This window comes from Embiotoca jacksoni, unplaced genomic scaffold (genome assembly GCF_022577435.1).
Source record: "Embiotoca jacksoni isolate LCO1_2020_lvr unplaced genomic scaffold, fEmbJac1.0.p SCAF_16, whole genome shotgun sequence".
In the NCBI taxonomy this organism is placed as follows: domain Eukaryota; kingdom Metazoa; phylum Chordata; class Actinopteri; family Embiotocidae; genus Embiotoca; species Embiotoca jacksoni.
In genome coordinates this window covers 6,567,442-6,579,695 of record NW_027185296.1, presented here as the reverse complement: position 1 = coordinate 6,579,695, position 12,254 = coordinate 6,567,442, and the positions used below count along the sequence as shown (strand labels likewise).

The following is a 12,254-nucleotide window of genomic DNA, read 5'->3' as shown; positions in this document are numbered from 1 at the left end:
GTGCTGGAAAAAAGCACATGAATCCCAAATGAATCTTAATGACATAAAGAAGAGAAAACAGCCAAAAAGTGAATTAAATCAAAAATAAAACAAGCTACAACTGTGTAGCAAACATTAAAATAAATAATCCGATCATTTATTTTTTATAAGAGCAGCAAATCTACTGAAAATACTTCATTAAAAGTCCTGCATGTAAAGATAAATGTAGTAGAAAAATGGTCCATTAACATTTACTCAAATACTGTAGTAAAGTGGGAGGCTGTGGCTCAGACAGTAGAGTGGGTTGAACACTAATCGGAAGGTTGGTGGCTCAATCCCCAGCTCCTCCCGTCCACATGCCCAAGCGTCCTTGAGCAAGACACTGAACCCTAAGTTGCTCCCGATGGTGTACCATCAGTGTGTGAATGTTCTCCTGATGGCAGCACCTTGCACGGTGATCTGTCTCATTAGTGGGTGAATGGGAAAACCATGTTAAAGCGCTTTGAGACCGAAAGGTGATAAAGCACTATACAAGTACTTACCATTACCATTCAAGGTACTAGTCCTTTACTTGAGTATTTCTACTCAATGCAGCTTTATACTTCTAGTCGACTACATCGCAGAGGCAAATATCCTAATTTCTACCCCATTACATTTGTCTGACAGCTTTAGCTATTTTGAAATTACAAATCCTATCCTGTAAAAACCATGTGTCTCCAAATTTGGTGATTTTGAATTTGAAAGTTTCTTATAAGCGTTTTTTTTGTGGGTTGAGACAATTATAATCTTGGATTCACTGTTTTTTCTGAGTCTGTTGATTTTTTGATTTAGATAAGACACTTCTCACAGGACAGCAAAGCTATAAACACATGATGATCTTAAAGAATATGCTGCACTGTTACAGATTAAACTAACCAGCAATATATAACCCAGTTAAAATGAACTACAGTAGTAAAACACACCGCAGCAGTAATATCAATCCAAAAACATCATATACAATGGGAACATTTTACTGTACTGAGTACTTTTACTTTGGATACGTACATTTTGCTTACATACTTTTACTTGAGTAAGGTTTTTAATGCAGGATTTTTAGTGTGGTATTAGTACTTTTACATAAGTAATGGACCTAAATACTAGCTCTACCTCTGTTGACATGTAAGCAGTATATTACCTTGATGTTGCAGCTGGTCGAGGTGGAGATCATTTCGAATACTTCATACTGTTGGGTAGTTTTTTGTAAATCCTCCTATTATCTTAGTGCAGCATTAACCACAATGTTGCACCTAATATGGAGTAATGTTGAGGTGTATAGCAGAATAAAATGGAGATGTGATAACAAGAGGGTGTATTTGACAAATTAAAGGTGATTTGGTGGAAATTGTGAATTCCGCATCATTTACACTTTTCAAGCTTCCTACTTCAGTCCACAGTTAAGAATTGCACAAAGACACATATTCTCCAATAATTTTATTCATAATTTTAATATAAACAGTTAATTGTTGAATAATTTACACACAGCAAGATTTGTATTTTCATATCATTGCAACATTTTCTTTACATGTCACTACTTGGCTCTCCTTTGAAAACATAGAAAAAATAAATTGTCAAGCGTTCATTTAGTCATGGCACATTTTTGATCCTGTACAATATGCATGTATTTCTGTGTGTGTGTGTGTGTGTGTGTGTGTGTGTGCGTGTGTGTGTATTCAATATGTTGATATTTGTGATACATAAAGATAATGGCACATTTGGATCCAGTGTGAGGGATGAAGCGATCTCTGTGGGTTTTTCAGGTTTGGGGGTTCTGGACTGTACATACACACATATACACCTGCTGTCTGCATACGCACCGACGTCTCAACATAATGTATACACAACATATCCCAAAAATTAATACAACAGCATATTCATCTGCAATAAAAATGACATTAATAAAGAGGTATCCTGCAAGACTACACACAGCATTCTGGGGACCACCTATGTGCACCGAGGAGAGAAGAGACTTGAAGACACGGAGAGGAGGAAGAGGAGGAGCAGCATTCAGAGACAAAACAAAGCCGTGGCGAAGGCTTCAATCGAGGACAACACAGACTCGACTCCACTGATTTGAACGATGCACAGCACAGAGAACAGGACAGAGACAAATAGAAGGTGTGTAAACTGGAGCAGACCACTGGACCGGCAGGTGACTCGAGCAAAGTCACGAAGAGGCAGCTGTCCCTCACATTTGTCACCGCGCCTACAACGCCCGCTCAGTGACAAGTGTGAACAGTTCATCAGCACACTACTGACAGACAGTACTTAATTCATTCTGAGCGGGAGGTGTCTCATCTTTACGCAAGGAATAGTTTGATGTTTTGGGAAGTGTGCTTGTTTATTTTGTGGTGGAGGGTTGGATCAGGTGACGGAGACCGACTCTCGTGTTTGTCATTTAAATATAAAGTACAGCATAGACACAGTTAGCTGAGGACAAAAGTCACGAGGACGGGGAGGGGTGGGGGGGGGACAGGTAGTCTGGTTCTGTCCAGAGGTGACAAAATTACCTTAACGAAGCAGCAGGAAAACTCACAAATTAACACGTTACAACTGGTTTGTTTAATCTGCACAAAAAAAATGTCAAAAACACCTTTTAGTGACAGACTAATTACTCCAATCAGTAAGTAAATGTTCAGGGAAATATGTTTTGTACGTAGTAAACAACTAAAATACAACGTATTAATTAGAGAGCTGCAGACATGCTAGCAGGTGGATTTTGTGACTGTTAACCAGAGCAACGTTTTTTTATTTAATTTTATGCTAAACTGAAGCTAATTGGCTACCGGCTACAGCTTCATATTCACCACCAATCTTCTATTTTGACTCTCAGCAAGAAGGCAAATTCGCATTTCCCCCAAAATATTTGCACTATTCCTTTAACACCTCCAGCGTTACAGTCTAAACTTGAAGAGATTTGCTTGTTAAAGCATCAGTTACATGTTCTCTCTTTTTTTTTTTTTTTAGCTTATTCAGGATTTTGTCATTCGTGTTTTCCTCCTCTTCTTCAAAAGGATGTGCAGTGGTCTTTTCCAGTTTTTCACATACAAAAAAAAAACACATTTGCAAACTCTAATTTTCTCATCAGAAACAGTTTCATACAAAAAACACGTGTGAGAGGTGGTGCATCCGTGACACGAGGAAGGCGTGGGTGACATGCTGCTGTGACTGGGTGGGTGGTTCAAATGTGTGACCTCGTCGGCCAACATTCAGAACATGCATCGGATGTAAGAGCCGGGTTGGTTGCAAAAAAAATTAAATTAAATTAAATTAAAATTAAATCAAAAAAACCTAAAGAAGGTTTCAGGCCACATACTGTTTCTGTCTTGTTACACAGGGTTAAGCCCCCAGACTGGAGTTATGCTGCACCTGTTAAATACATTGACAGACTCGACTCTGCTCTTTTCTGTGTAGTGGGTTGTGTCATTAAAAAAAAAAAAAAAAAAAAAATTATCTTTTTAAATTTAGAAAAAAGTTATATACACATTGATAACAATGTTAAATTCATAATGTACAAGAGTAGTAAAAGTTTACAGTCAGAAAAAAGTAATGGTATTTGTCCTCCCTACTTTGGCTAAAAAAAATAGAAATCAACATCTCTAAAATGTAATACTTTTTTACTTTAAAACAAAAACAATAATACATACAATGCTTTGTTCTCACCCTGCACTGCGTTACGAGCATGCTCTGTCCGACCAGAGTTCAACAAAACAAAACTAAACTTCCCTAAAATCAAGTGCTTTCGTTTTCCGGGGGCGGGGGGGAAGATCTGCTACTATTTACAGTTAAGAGCTTATCCATCCGTTCAAAGTCGAGAAACAAGTGAGTGCATTTCAAACGGGAATGCAATCACTTGTTAGGTAATCGGGTGGGTCGGGGGGGGGGGGGATGCATGTGCTTTGGGGCGTCGCTGTCACAATCTACTGATAAAGAAGCAAAAATCTGTAAGCATGAAATTATCAAGCTGGTACAGATGTTTCATTTTCCATGCACAAAGCAAGCCAGAGTTTAGCAGAGTAGAGACGCAAGTTCAACCTTTGTTGTTGGTGTTATTTTTTTTTTTTTGGTATAAATCATCAGTCAAATTACAGTATTCTGCTTTTCACTGCAGTTACAACAAAAGGAAACAGAATGCATAACAAAACATGATTCATTTCTTGTTTTGTGGTGGACAATCCTCTTCTGTGATTGGTGGAGAGGGGCTGGGTGGGAGGGGTCAGGCGGGCCGTTAGTCTGAGCAAGGCACTGTGGGTCGGGGCCCTGTTTGCTTTGCCACTCCTGACCTGCAACACTCCCGTCCAGCCGCTAGGGGGCAGTCCAGACCACATCACATCTGAGAGAGAGCAAGGAGGATTCCTGATTATCGTCAAAGGGGCAGGAAACATGTCTGATTCATGAAAAGGGGGTTTTGTTGTTGAAAACTTGTCCTTGGCCTTATCATCTCCGTTTCGCTTTTTTTTTTTGCAAGGATGCTGAGAACTTGCGCTTCAGTCAGAGTAGATAAAAGGTAAGTAGGTAGCTCTTCTTCCTCCTCATCCTCTTTATCCTCCGACCACAAAGCATCAGGCCGCCTCCCTGAGACGAAAAAGTTACAATCTAGATTTCATGTCAGTTAAAAGTTCTTATGGCACACAGGATTGTCCCAGTCTAGCTTTTCTCCTTTGCAGAGGGGCAGAGGGGAGCTCCTCCTCTTTAAAACTTTTTAACCAGCCCAGATCTCTGCGTCCTGATCAGCCACAACAGACCCAATCCATGGCATTGACAGAAAATAAAGGTCATCTCTTGATATTCACAGTAGAAAAAAAAAATTACACGTACAAAACCCCAAAAAATATCAGAACAGAGAACCAGACAAACTGACAACTGGAGGAGACGTGGGATTTGAACTGCGACTGGTTTGACCACAAAGAGACAGACTGACAGACTGAAGAAGAGGAAGAGTAGGGCTTCAGTCCAGACTACAACAGAGTCCGGATGGGATTTTAAAAAGCACGAGGTCCATGACTGAGCTGGGTTAGCCCTGGCTGCATGTAGGTGATCACAGATATGCAGTTTTTTGTGTGTTTTTGACTCATGCTTATGTCACATCCGTAGATATCAGTAGAGCGCTACTATTGTACATACAGTCTGGAGGATTGGTGTGTTTGGAGAAGGGAGGGGGATACATACAATAAAGCTACGCTGCTTCTTCCAGTGCCCGGGGGAATCCTCTTGAGAGAAATCTTATAAACTGTTGTAACAATCAAAAGAAAAGACTGTTCATGAAACCAATTTACAGCCTGACAGTCCACATTTGAAAAGTGCTAAATGAAGAAGAGGAATAAAACTTGTATATGTAGGAAGCTGGTTCCTAAACTCTACACCAATGTTTGAAAATGAGCTGCAAAGTCACAACTTTTTAAACAGAAAAGGGCCAAAATCTGATTTACTGTGCTCCAAACAGTATGCAGAGGTTCCCCCATGAAGAAGAAGAGAGAATAGAGGAAACAAGGAGGCATGTGGAGGTTTAATACACGACAGGAGGAAGGATTTCATCAGCAGTGTTGGTAATGTGCGATAAAGTGATATTGTTTGAAATGATGATATTGAGCTGAGTGACAGGGATGATTTTGACTCCTTAGACTGATTCCTCCATTTGCACTGAGGTAGACTCTGGCCAAACACAAAGACGACGACGACAATTACTTACTAACCTACCTACCTACCTAACTACCTAACTAACGAGCACTCCGGCTGCTCACCACCAGCCGCTCCACCTGTACAATAACAAACTAGGCTAATAAATCGCTCCGCTCTCCGAAAAACCTTAAAAATGCTCGACCACAAAGCTAACTGTGTTCTTCTTATACAATGACAATGATCATAATAAAATAAATATCTGGTATTTCAAAGATATGGGCACCATCTTAATTAAAAATTGCATATGCGTGTGAACACCACCACAAGATAAGCAACCTAGGTCGAGGTGGAGACGAGAGATGTGTCCCACTTCCAGACCACACACTGATCCTGACGGGGTTTTGGGTTTGTAGTGTCTTTGAACTGGAAAATAAAAGCTGTAAAGTACACGAACTGCTAAAGAGAAAGCAGTTTCAGCGTATCGTGTGGAACTGCGACACAGCTGAGGTCCACTGTTTTTCTGTCATGTACACACAACTGACAGGTGTCAGATTTTAATTTTTTTGTTTTTATATTTCTTTTTTTTCTGCTTTTATTTTCCAAACTATGTCACAGATTATTTACAAAGTACAAAAGCCCAAGATTGTAACTCCTCCAGGATAAGTCGCTCAAGTCGACGTGGTAACCTCAGGTGCCTCTGAGTGCCAACAGCACAGACTCTGGCCAAATCCAGTGTCGCCGCTAAAGCACTGGGTGAACGTTAATGTCCAAACCTTAATGCTGGCAACAGAAAGCAAAAACACTAAAAACTGCCCCAAACACGACGACTTGTTGCAGCAACGAACGTATTTGTAACCCTACAAACACAAATGTAGACGCGGCTTTGATTTCTTTGCCTCTCCCGTCATGTGGGAGCAAATACAGAGAGAGCACTGAGGCCTGTTGTGTGTGTGTGTGTGTGTGTGTGTGTGTGTGTGTGTATTAAACTAGCCAATATAATTAGCCTGGAAGTGGCTCTGGGTTTGAGAAGGCACTGGTAAAATATGGAGGCAGCTTCTCTGCTTTCTCGGACTCAATTCTATGGGTTCTTGTTGTTGACAGAAAGCTGCCAACACTTTGGCTATGCTATAAGTACTGAATGCTGTTCAGTTAGATTGGCAACCAGACGGGTCTGTGTGTCCAAAAAAAAACATGTTTGTATTACTGGTCTGCTGACTGTCGCCGTGCCGACTGACGTGGTTAAAGAGCGCTTGCTGACTCTGATGCCTTTGGGCTCTGAATGAATGTCATAGTGACCTGATGATCTTAAGAGACATAATGAGGGGTCAGCAATGACGACACCTAACTTTTGTTTGAGAAGGGGAACAGCTGACAGGAATGTTTTTGATTGACGTTTGAAAATCAGGAAAAAAAAAATATACTTTCTCTTCGAGTGAATGTTGAGTAAAATCTGTGTGCCGCTGTATCTCAGTTATTGTGAAGGAAACATAATAAAGTCTTTCATGCGTGTGTTCTGAGTCTGATGGGGTGCGGTGATGAGCATCAGCTCTGCCAGCAGGCAGGCAGGCAAAACAGGAGGATGAGGGAACGAGGAGTACCAACTAAATCCAGGAATGTCAGACCTGAGTGAAATAGCTGCTGCGCACTGTGTCCTGACTGCTTGACTGCATGTGATAGCAGAGATAATAATAGGATTAACAATCAATTCCCAGCCCCTCCTCCTTCTCACTCAGACACACTGAAAGACGAAGAGAGACAGGCAGACATGAGACTGCCACCCTCTCCCCTTTACCTGCTAAATACAGCTGGAACTTTCCGTATTTCTCTCCAGCCCTCGACCACAAAACGTGGAAATTTCCACCAGGCTGATTCGGAGCAGCGAGTTCAGCAGTCAACGGGAAGCCTCAGGAAGGACCGAGGAGGGAGAGAGTGCAGGAGGTGCGTGTGGTGCAGAGCAGACCTAACGGAGCGACAATGAGAGGGGGAGGAGGGGAGAGGGAGAGGGGGTGGGGGCGTAACACGTGGATTTGGTAAATCCTTCCATTCAACGCCGAGGTCCTGAAAAGACAAAGATCATCACCCACCTCACCTGCCTTCGCCTGGGAGCTGGTGCTAATTCACGCCCGGCTCTGATCCAAGACACAACTGAAAAGCCACGGTCGTTTAAGCTAACACAAGCGACACACTCTCTAACCTCGTCGACAAACCAGCACAAACAAAATCACACGAGAGATATACAACAAAACACCTCGACTCCAGCGTGATCTGACCAGAGAAAGACGGCCGACACGGAGACCAAACGCACATCAGGTGCACTTTGACCTAGAAAGACCTCATTCCCCGTTTATAAAGCTTTTTTTGGTTATTCAGTTTTTTTTTCATAGCTGTAGTGAAGTTGCCTCCAAATATTGACCGCTCTCAGAGGGAACAAGGTTTATATATAATTAAAAAAAAAAAAAAAAAAAAAAAAAGATGCAGTGAGTTTACAATATTTCGGGGGCTTTTCACCTTCCCCATCCAGACGGAGCGAGTACTCGAGGGAGGCTGGAGGCCTAAGACACAGAGAGCACTGATGGTAGATTAGTGTGATTTCTGGGGCTATAAAAATAAGAAAATTATAAAACCCAGAAAGAAAAACCTGACAAAACAAAATACTAGCAAAGCTTCTGATGAAAAATATTACAAATATGAACTATTTACAAAAACATCAATGTCATATATTATATATAAAATATTGGTCGAGAAACACCAATATTCCATATATACTATATATATTATATATATTTATATATTTCTATACCCACTAAAATATATCAAAGCAGCAGCTATTGGTCAGTCTGAGGAACTCTTTTGTCCAATTCTTAACTGTTTAAATATCCTTCAGCCATATAGTGAGGACACAGAAATAAAATGAGAAAGAAGAGAAAAGAAGTATAAAGCAAATAAATTAAAACTATTCACCAAACACCCGATGAATCTGTGTGTAGTTTGGAATTCTGCAGAACCAAAAAAATAAAAATAATAACAACAACAACAACAACAACAAAAGAAAAACATTCCTCTAGGAATCGATGTTTGTTCTAGGATCAAGTCTTTTGCGAGTTCATCCCACTGATTTAAGTCATTGTTCAAAAAGGAAATTAGTTTAAGCGCTGATAGACACTTTTCTTTGTTTATAGGCCACATATAAAAAGGCCACTATCTGAGTAAAAAGATTTCACTTGGAGAGAAAAAACAAAACAGAAACTACAGATTGGTGGGGAGAGAAGGAGGGACGAGTCTTGAGGAGGTTGAGCGTGAGCAGCCTTCTTGGTTGTCTAAGGTTTGTTGTGTTCACAGTTGTTTTTGTTTGTTTTTTCCTCTGTTTCCATCTCAAGGAGTCCTGGAAACGTGGCAATAGTGAAAAACAACAGATAGGTATCCTGGTAATATAAAGTCCGATGTGCTGTGGAGCGAGTTTAAAAAAAAAAAAAAAAGTGTTATACCATGTTAGCATCCCTTGCTTGCCTGTGCTCGGCAGCCGTGAGGAAGAAAATAAAAAGTCCTGAGATCTGTGTCTTTTACGAAGGGCTTCTCCAAGAATAAGAAAATCATTAAAAAATGATGAAGGAACAAGAAGGATACAGAAAAATGGACTGGAAGAGAGAGGGATGGGAAAAGAGAGAGGGTGAGAGGTTAAATGAGTTCTTTTAGGGAACAGGAAATGTTAGGAAGGGCTGGATCTGGGCAATGATAAGATTCTTCCGTTTTTCTTGCCACCGTTCATGTGTGTGTAGGGGACATGCTCCTCATAGTTCCCCCTCAGGGCCACCGAGGGCCCGCTGTCCCTTCCTAAGCTCTCCTCTCTCTGGGAGTATGACGACGGGTCCAGGGGGATGCTCTCCATGTTGTCCAGGTCCAGGTCAAACTCCTCCGTCTCAGGGACTTTGTTCTCCTCGCTGTGGAAGAAGGAGACCTCCTGGAAAGAAGGGTGCAGGTCCTCCCGCAGCATCTCGATGATCTCGTGGAACATCGGTCGCATCTTGGGATTGTACTGCCAGCACATCTGCATCAGGTTATGCCTGGGAAGGGGGATGAGGAAAGGGACGCAAAGCTTAGAAAAGTTTGACAAAAAGGCCACATGGAAGTAGGACAATGTCCAAAAACCAAGGACACATGCTGTGTTTCAAATGGCATACTAACACTCACTATTTTGAGTGCATAAGTGCGTTAAAACTGTCAAGTACGGAAATATGCAGTGCACTATAAGTAGCCTGATGGTGAACTCAAAACGGTCCAAAAGTTGAGTATGAAATGATGGACTCTTTCCACACTCAACAGTCACCATGTTAGCGACGTAGCAGTATTTTCAAGCTGCAGCTGTTGCTGAACACAGCAAAAAAAAGTGTTTATTTTTCCACTCAGTATCATCATGCTGCTGTTGGACAGAAGACATGAGTGTTCATGTTCATTTGTGGGTAAAATAATGAAATCGGGCAGACATGTTGGGAGGTAATGTATTTAAATGATTTTGTTAGGTTATTTGTGGTAAGTGCAGAATGGAAGTTTATGATTTGAGTGAACACTGCCCTGTCGAAATTGAAGTAAAACACAAGTCAGTGTAATGTCATGTAAGAGTATTATATGCAAGTGTACTCAGGGAAGTACGTCATTCAGAATGCAGCCACAGATGTCACTTAAAAAAAAGACAGAAGATTCAATGAAAGCAAAATTTTCACACATTTATAAAAACACAAAAGGAGCGTTCATGAGACAACATGTGTACCTTTTTACGAACCATAAAAGTAAAAAGTAGTTAGCGATTGTAGAAAAGTTTTGTACTAATTCAGCATCACATAAACACACAGCTAACTTCAAGGCATTGTAGGAAGCAGGCAACCATTTCCAATGACTCTTTGACCCTGTAATATACTTTAATAATCTGATGCAACATGTTTAAAATGTGAAATAGTACAGATACGTACATGTAAAGTTGAATCAGAATTATAGTAGTGTTCCAGACAAAAATTAAACAAAAAACATTTAAGTTATCAGTTGGGTATCTTCCAGCCAGGATAACTTCATGTTAAAGGAGTTTGTAGTTACTCACATCCTCTCAGGGCAGTTGTCTGGCCGGTCCAGGTATCCTCCGTCCATCACGAACTTCAGAACCTGCTCATTAGATAAACCCTGGTAAGGCTGCTCTGCTAGTGTACTGATCTCCCACAGCACAACGCCGAAAGACCTGCGCACACACACACACACACACAAGCAACTGTGATCAAATGCTCCGGGAATGTAACGAGGATTTAGAAGACTGCGTCAGAACCGGTGAGGTAGGACTGACCAGCAGTCAGAGTGGGCAGTGAAGACTCCGTCCTTCAGAGACTCCGGAGCCATCCATCTGACAGGAAGCAGCCCCTTGCCTCCTTTACGGTAGTAGTCGGTCTCATAGATGTCTCGGGTCATACCGAAGTCTGTGAGGAAGAAACAAAGATGTACTGTTAGCAAAAAACAAAACTCACAACTGACTGACGCAAGTTAGAAATGCAATATGAACAACACAGTAAACAGAAAACAAGCTCAAGCTCCGGTACCTCCGATCTTGACGGTGAAGTCCTCTGCCACCATGCAGTTTCTGGCTGCCAGGTCTCTGTGGACAAACTTCTTGGCGTTGAGGTAGGCCATGCCGTCTGCAATTTCTGCAGCCATCTGGAGCATGTCCTTCAGGGTAGGTGGCGGACAGCCCGACGGGTTGTTCTATGATACACACACAGACAATAAGAAGTTACACAGTTTGTCAATGATGAGCAGAAATATCACAAGTAAAGCTCTGTTAGGTGGAATCATCCACTCAGGTCAGTTCTGAGGAGACAAGCTTTCGGAAGTAACTGGATTTTATTTCCATTATTGAACAACATACTGTAAATTGTATTGGAAATAAAAGAAACTGAAACAGAAGCACAAACCTCAGAGTCCGGCCTGAGACTCCTCAGGTAGCTCTTCAGGTCACCGTGGGTCATCAGCTCCATCACTACCAGGGTGGGCTGACCTTTGGACACGACACCTAACAGACGTACCTGCAAACAAACAAAACATGCACATGGTCACGCACAAGTGGACCACAAACAAATGAATATATACAAATTCATTTTGTTCAAATAGGTTGTTCAAATCTAGTAAAAGTTTTGTCGCCAAACTTTGAATATGATTTTGAAATCTATACTATAATGCAAAGAATCTCTCTCTGTATGTATATTTGTCCCTCCCATATCTAGACAACATTCATCCCATCTGCTTCAAACTTTGTATTGCTGGGGACCCGAGGATGTTCATTGTCAAATTTGGCTCGATTTGGACGCACAACACGTCAAATATTAGTAAACTTTAATAAGCAGGTGACCAGCGCCATGTGCCGCAGCGTGGGCGGTGTCACGTTGCGGAGCCGCAGTACCAGAGAGCATCGCAGCGGACGTAGTCGAGCCCTTTTTGACCTATGTACGCAGCAGGAAAGCTTCACAGCAATACCACAAGCCAGGCAATTGCACTGCCAAACAGGCAACTTACAACGGCCACTGCACTAGTTATTTTAAAATGTAAAAATAGCCGGGACCATATGTATCAAAAGGACTAAAATTTTC

At 41.5% G+C, this 12,254-nt stretch overlaps 1 protein-coding gene across 1 annotated transcript in view; it reads right to left on the bottom strand.

Annotated features, from left to right (window-relative positions):
• Nucleotides 1-1,436: 1,436 nt before the first annotated feature.
• insrb (insulin receptor b) overlaps nt 1,437-12,254 on the bottom strand; it is an 83,593-nt gene continuing 72,775 nt past the window's right edge. Inside the window, exons 19-23 of the mRNA XM_069150532.1 lie at nt 11,583-11,693; nt 11,211-11,373; nt 10,961-11,090; nt 10,724-10,858; nt 1,437-9,695 (exon numbers count right to left, since the gene is read on the bottom strand). Coding sequence (XP_069006633.1) covers nt 9,341-9,695; nt 10,724-10,858; nt 10,961-11,090; nt 11,211-11,373; nt 11,583-11,693 — 894 coding nt within the window. The 3' untranslated portion in view covers nt 1,437-9,340. The remainder of the gene's footprint in view (nt 9,696-10,723; nt 10,859-10,960; nt 11,091-11,210; nt 11,374-11,582; nt 11,694-12,254) is intronic.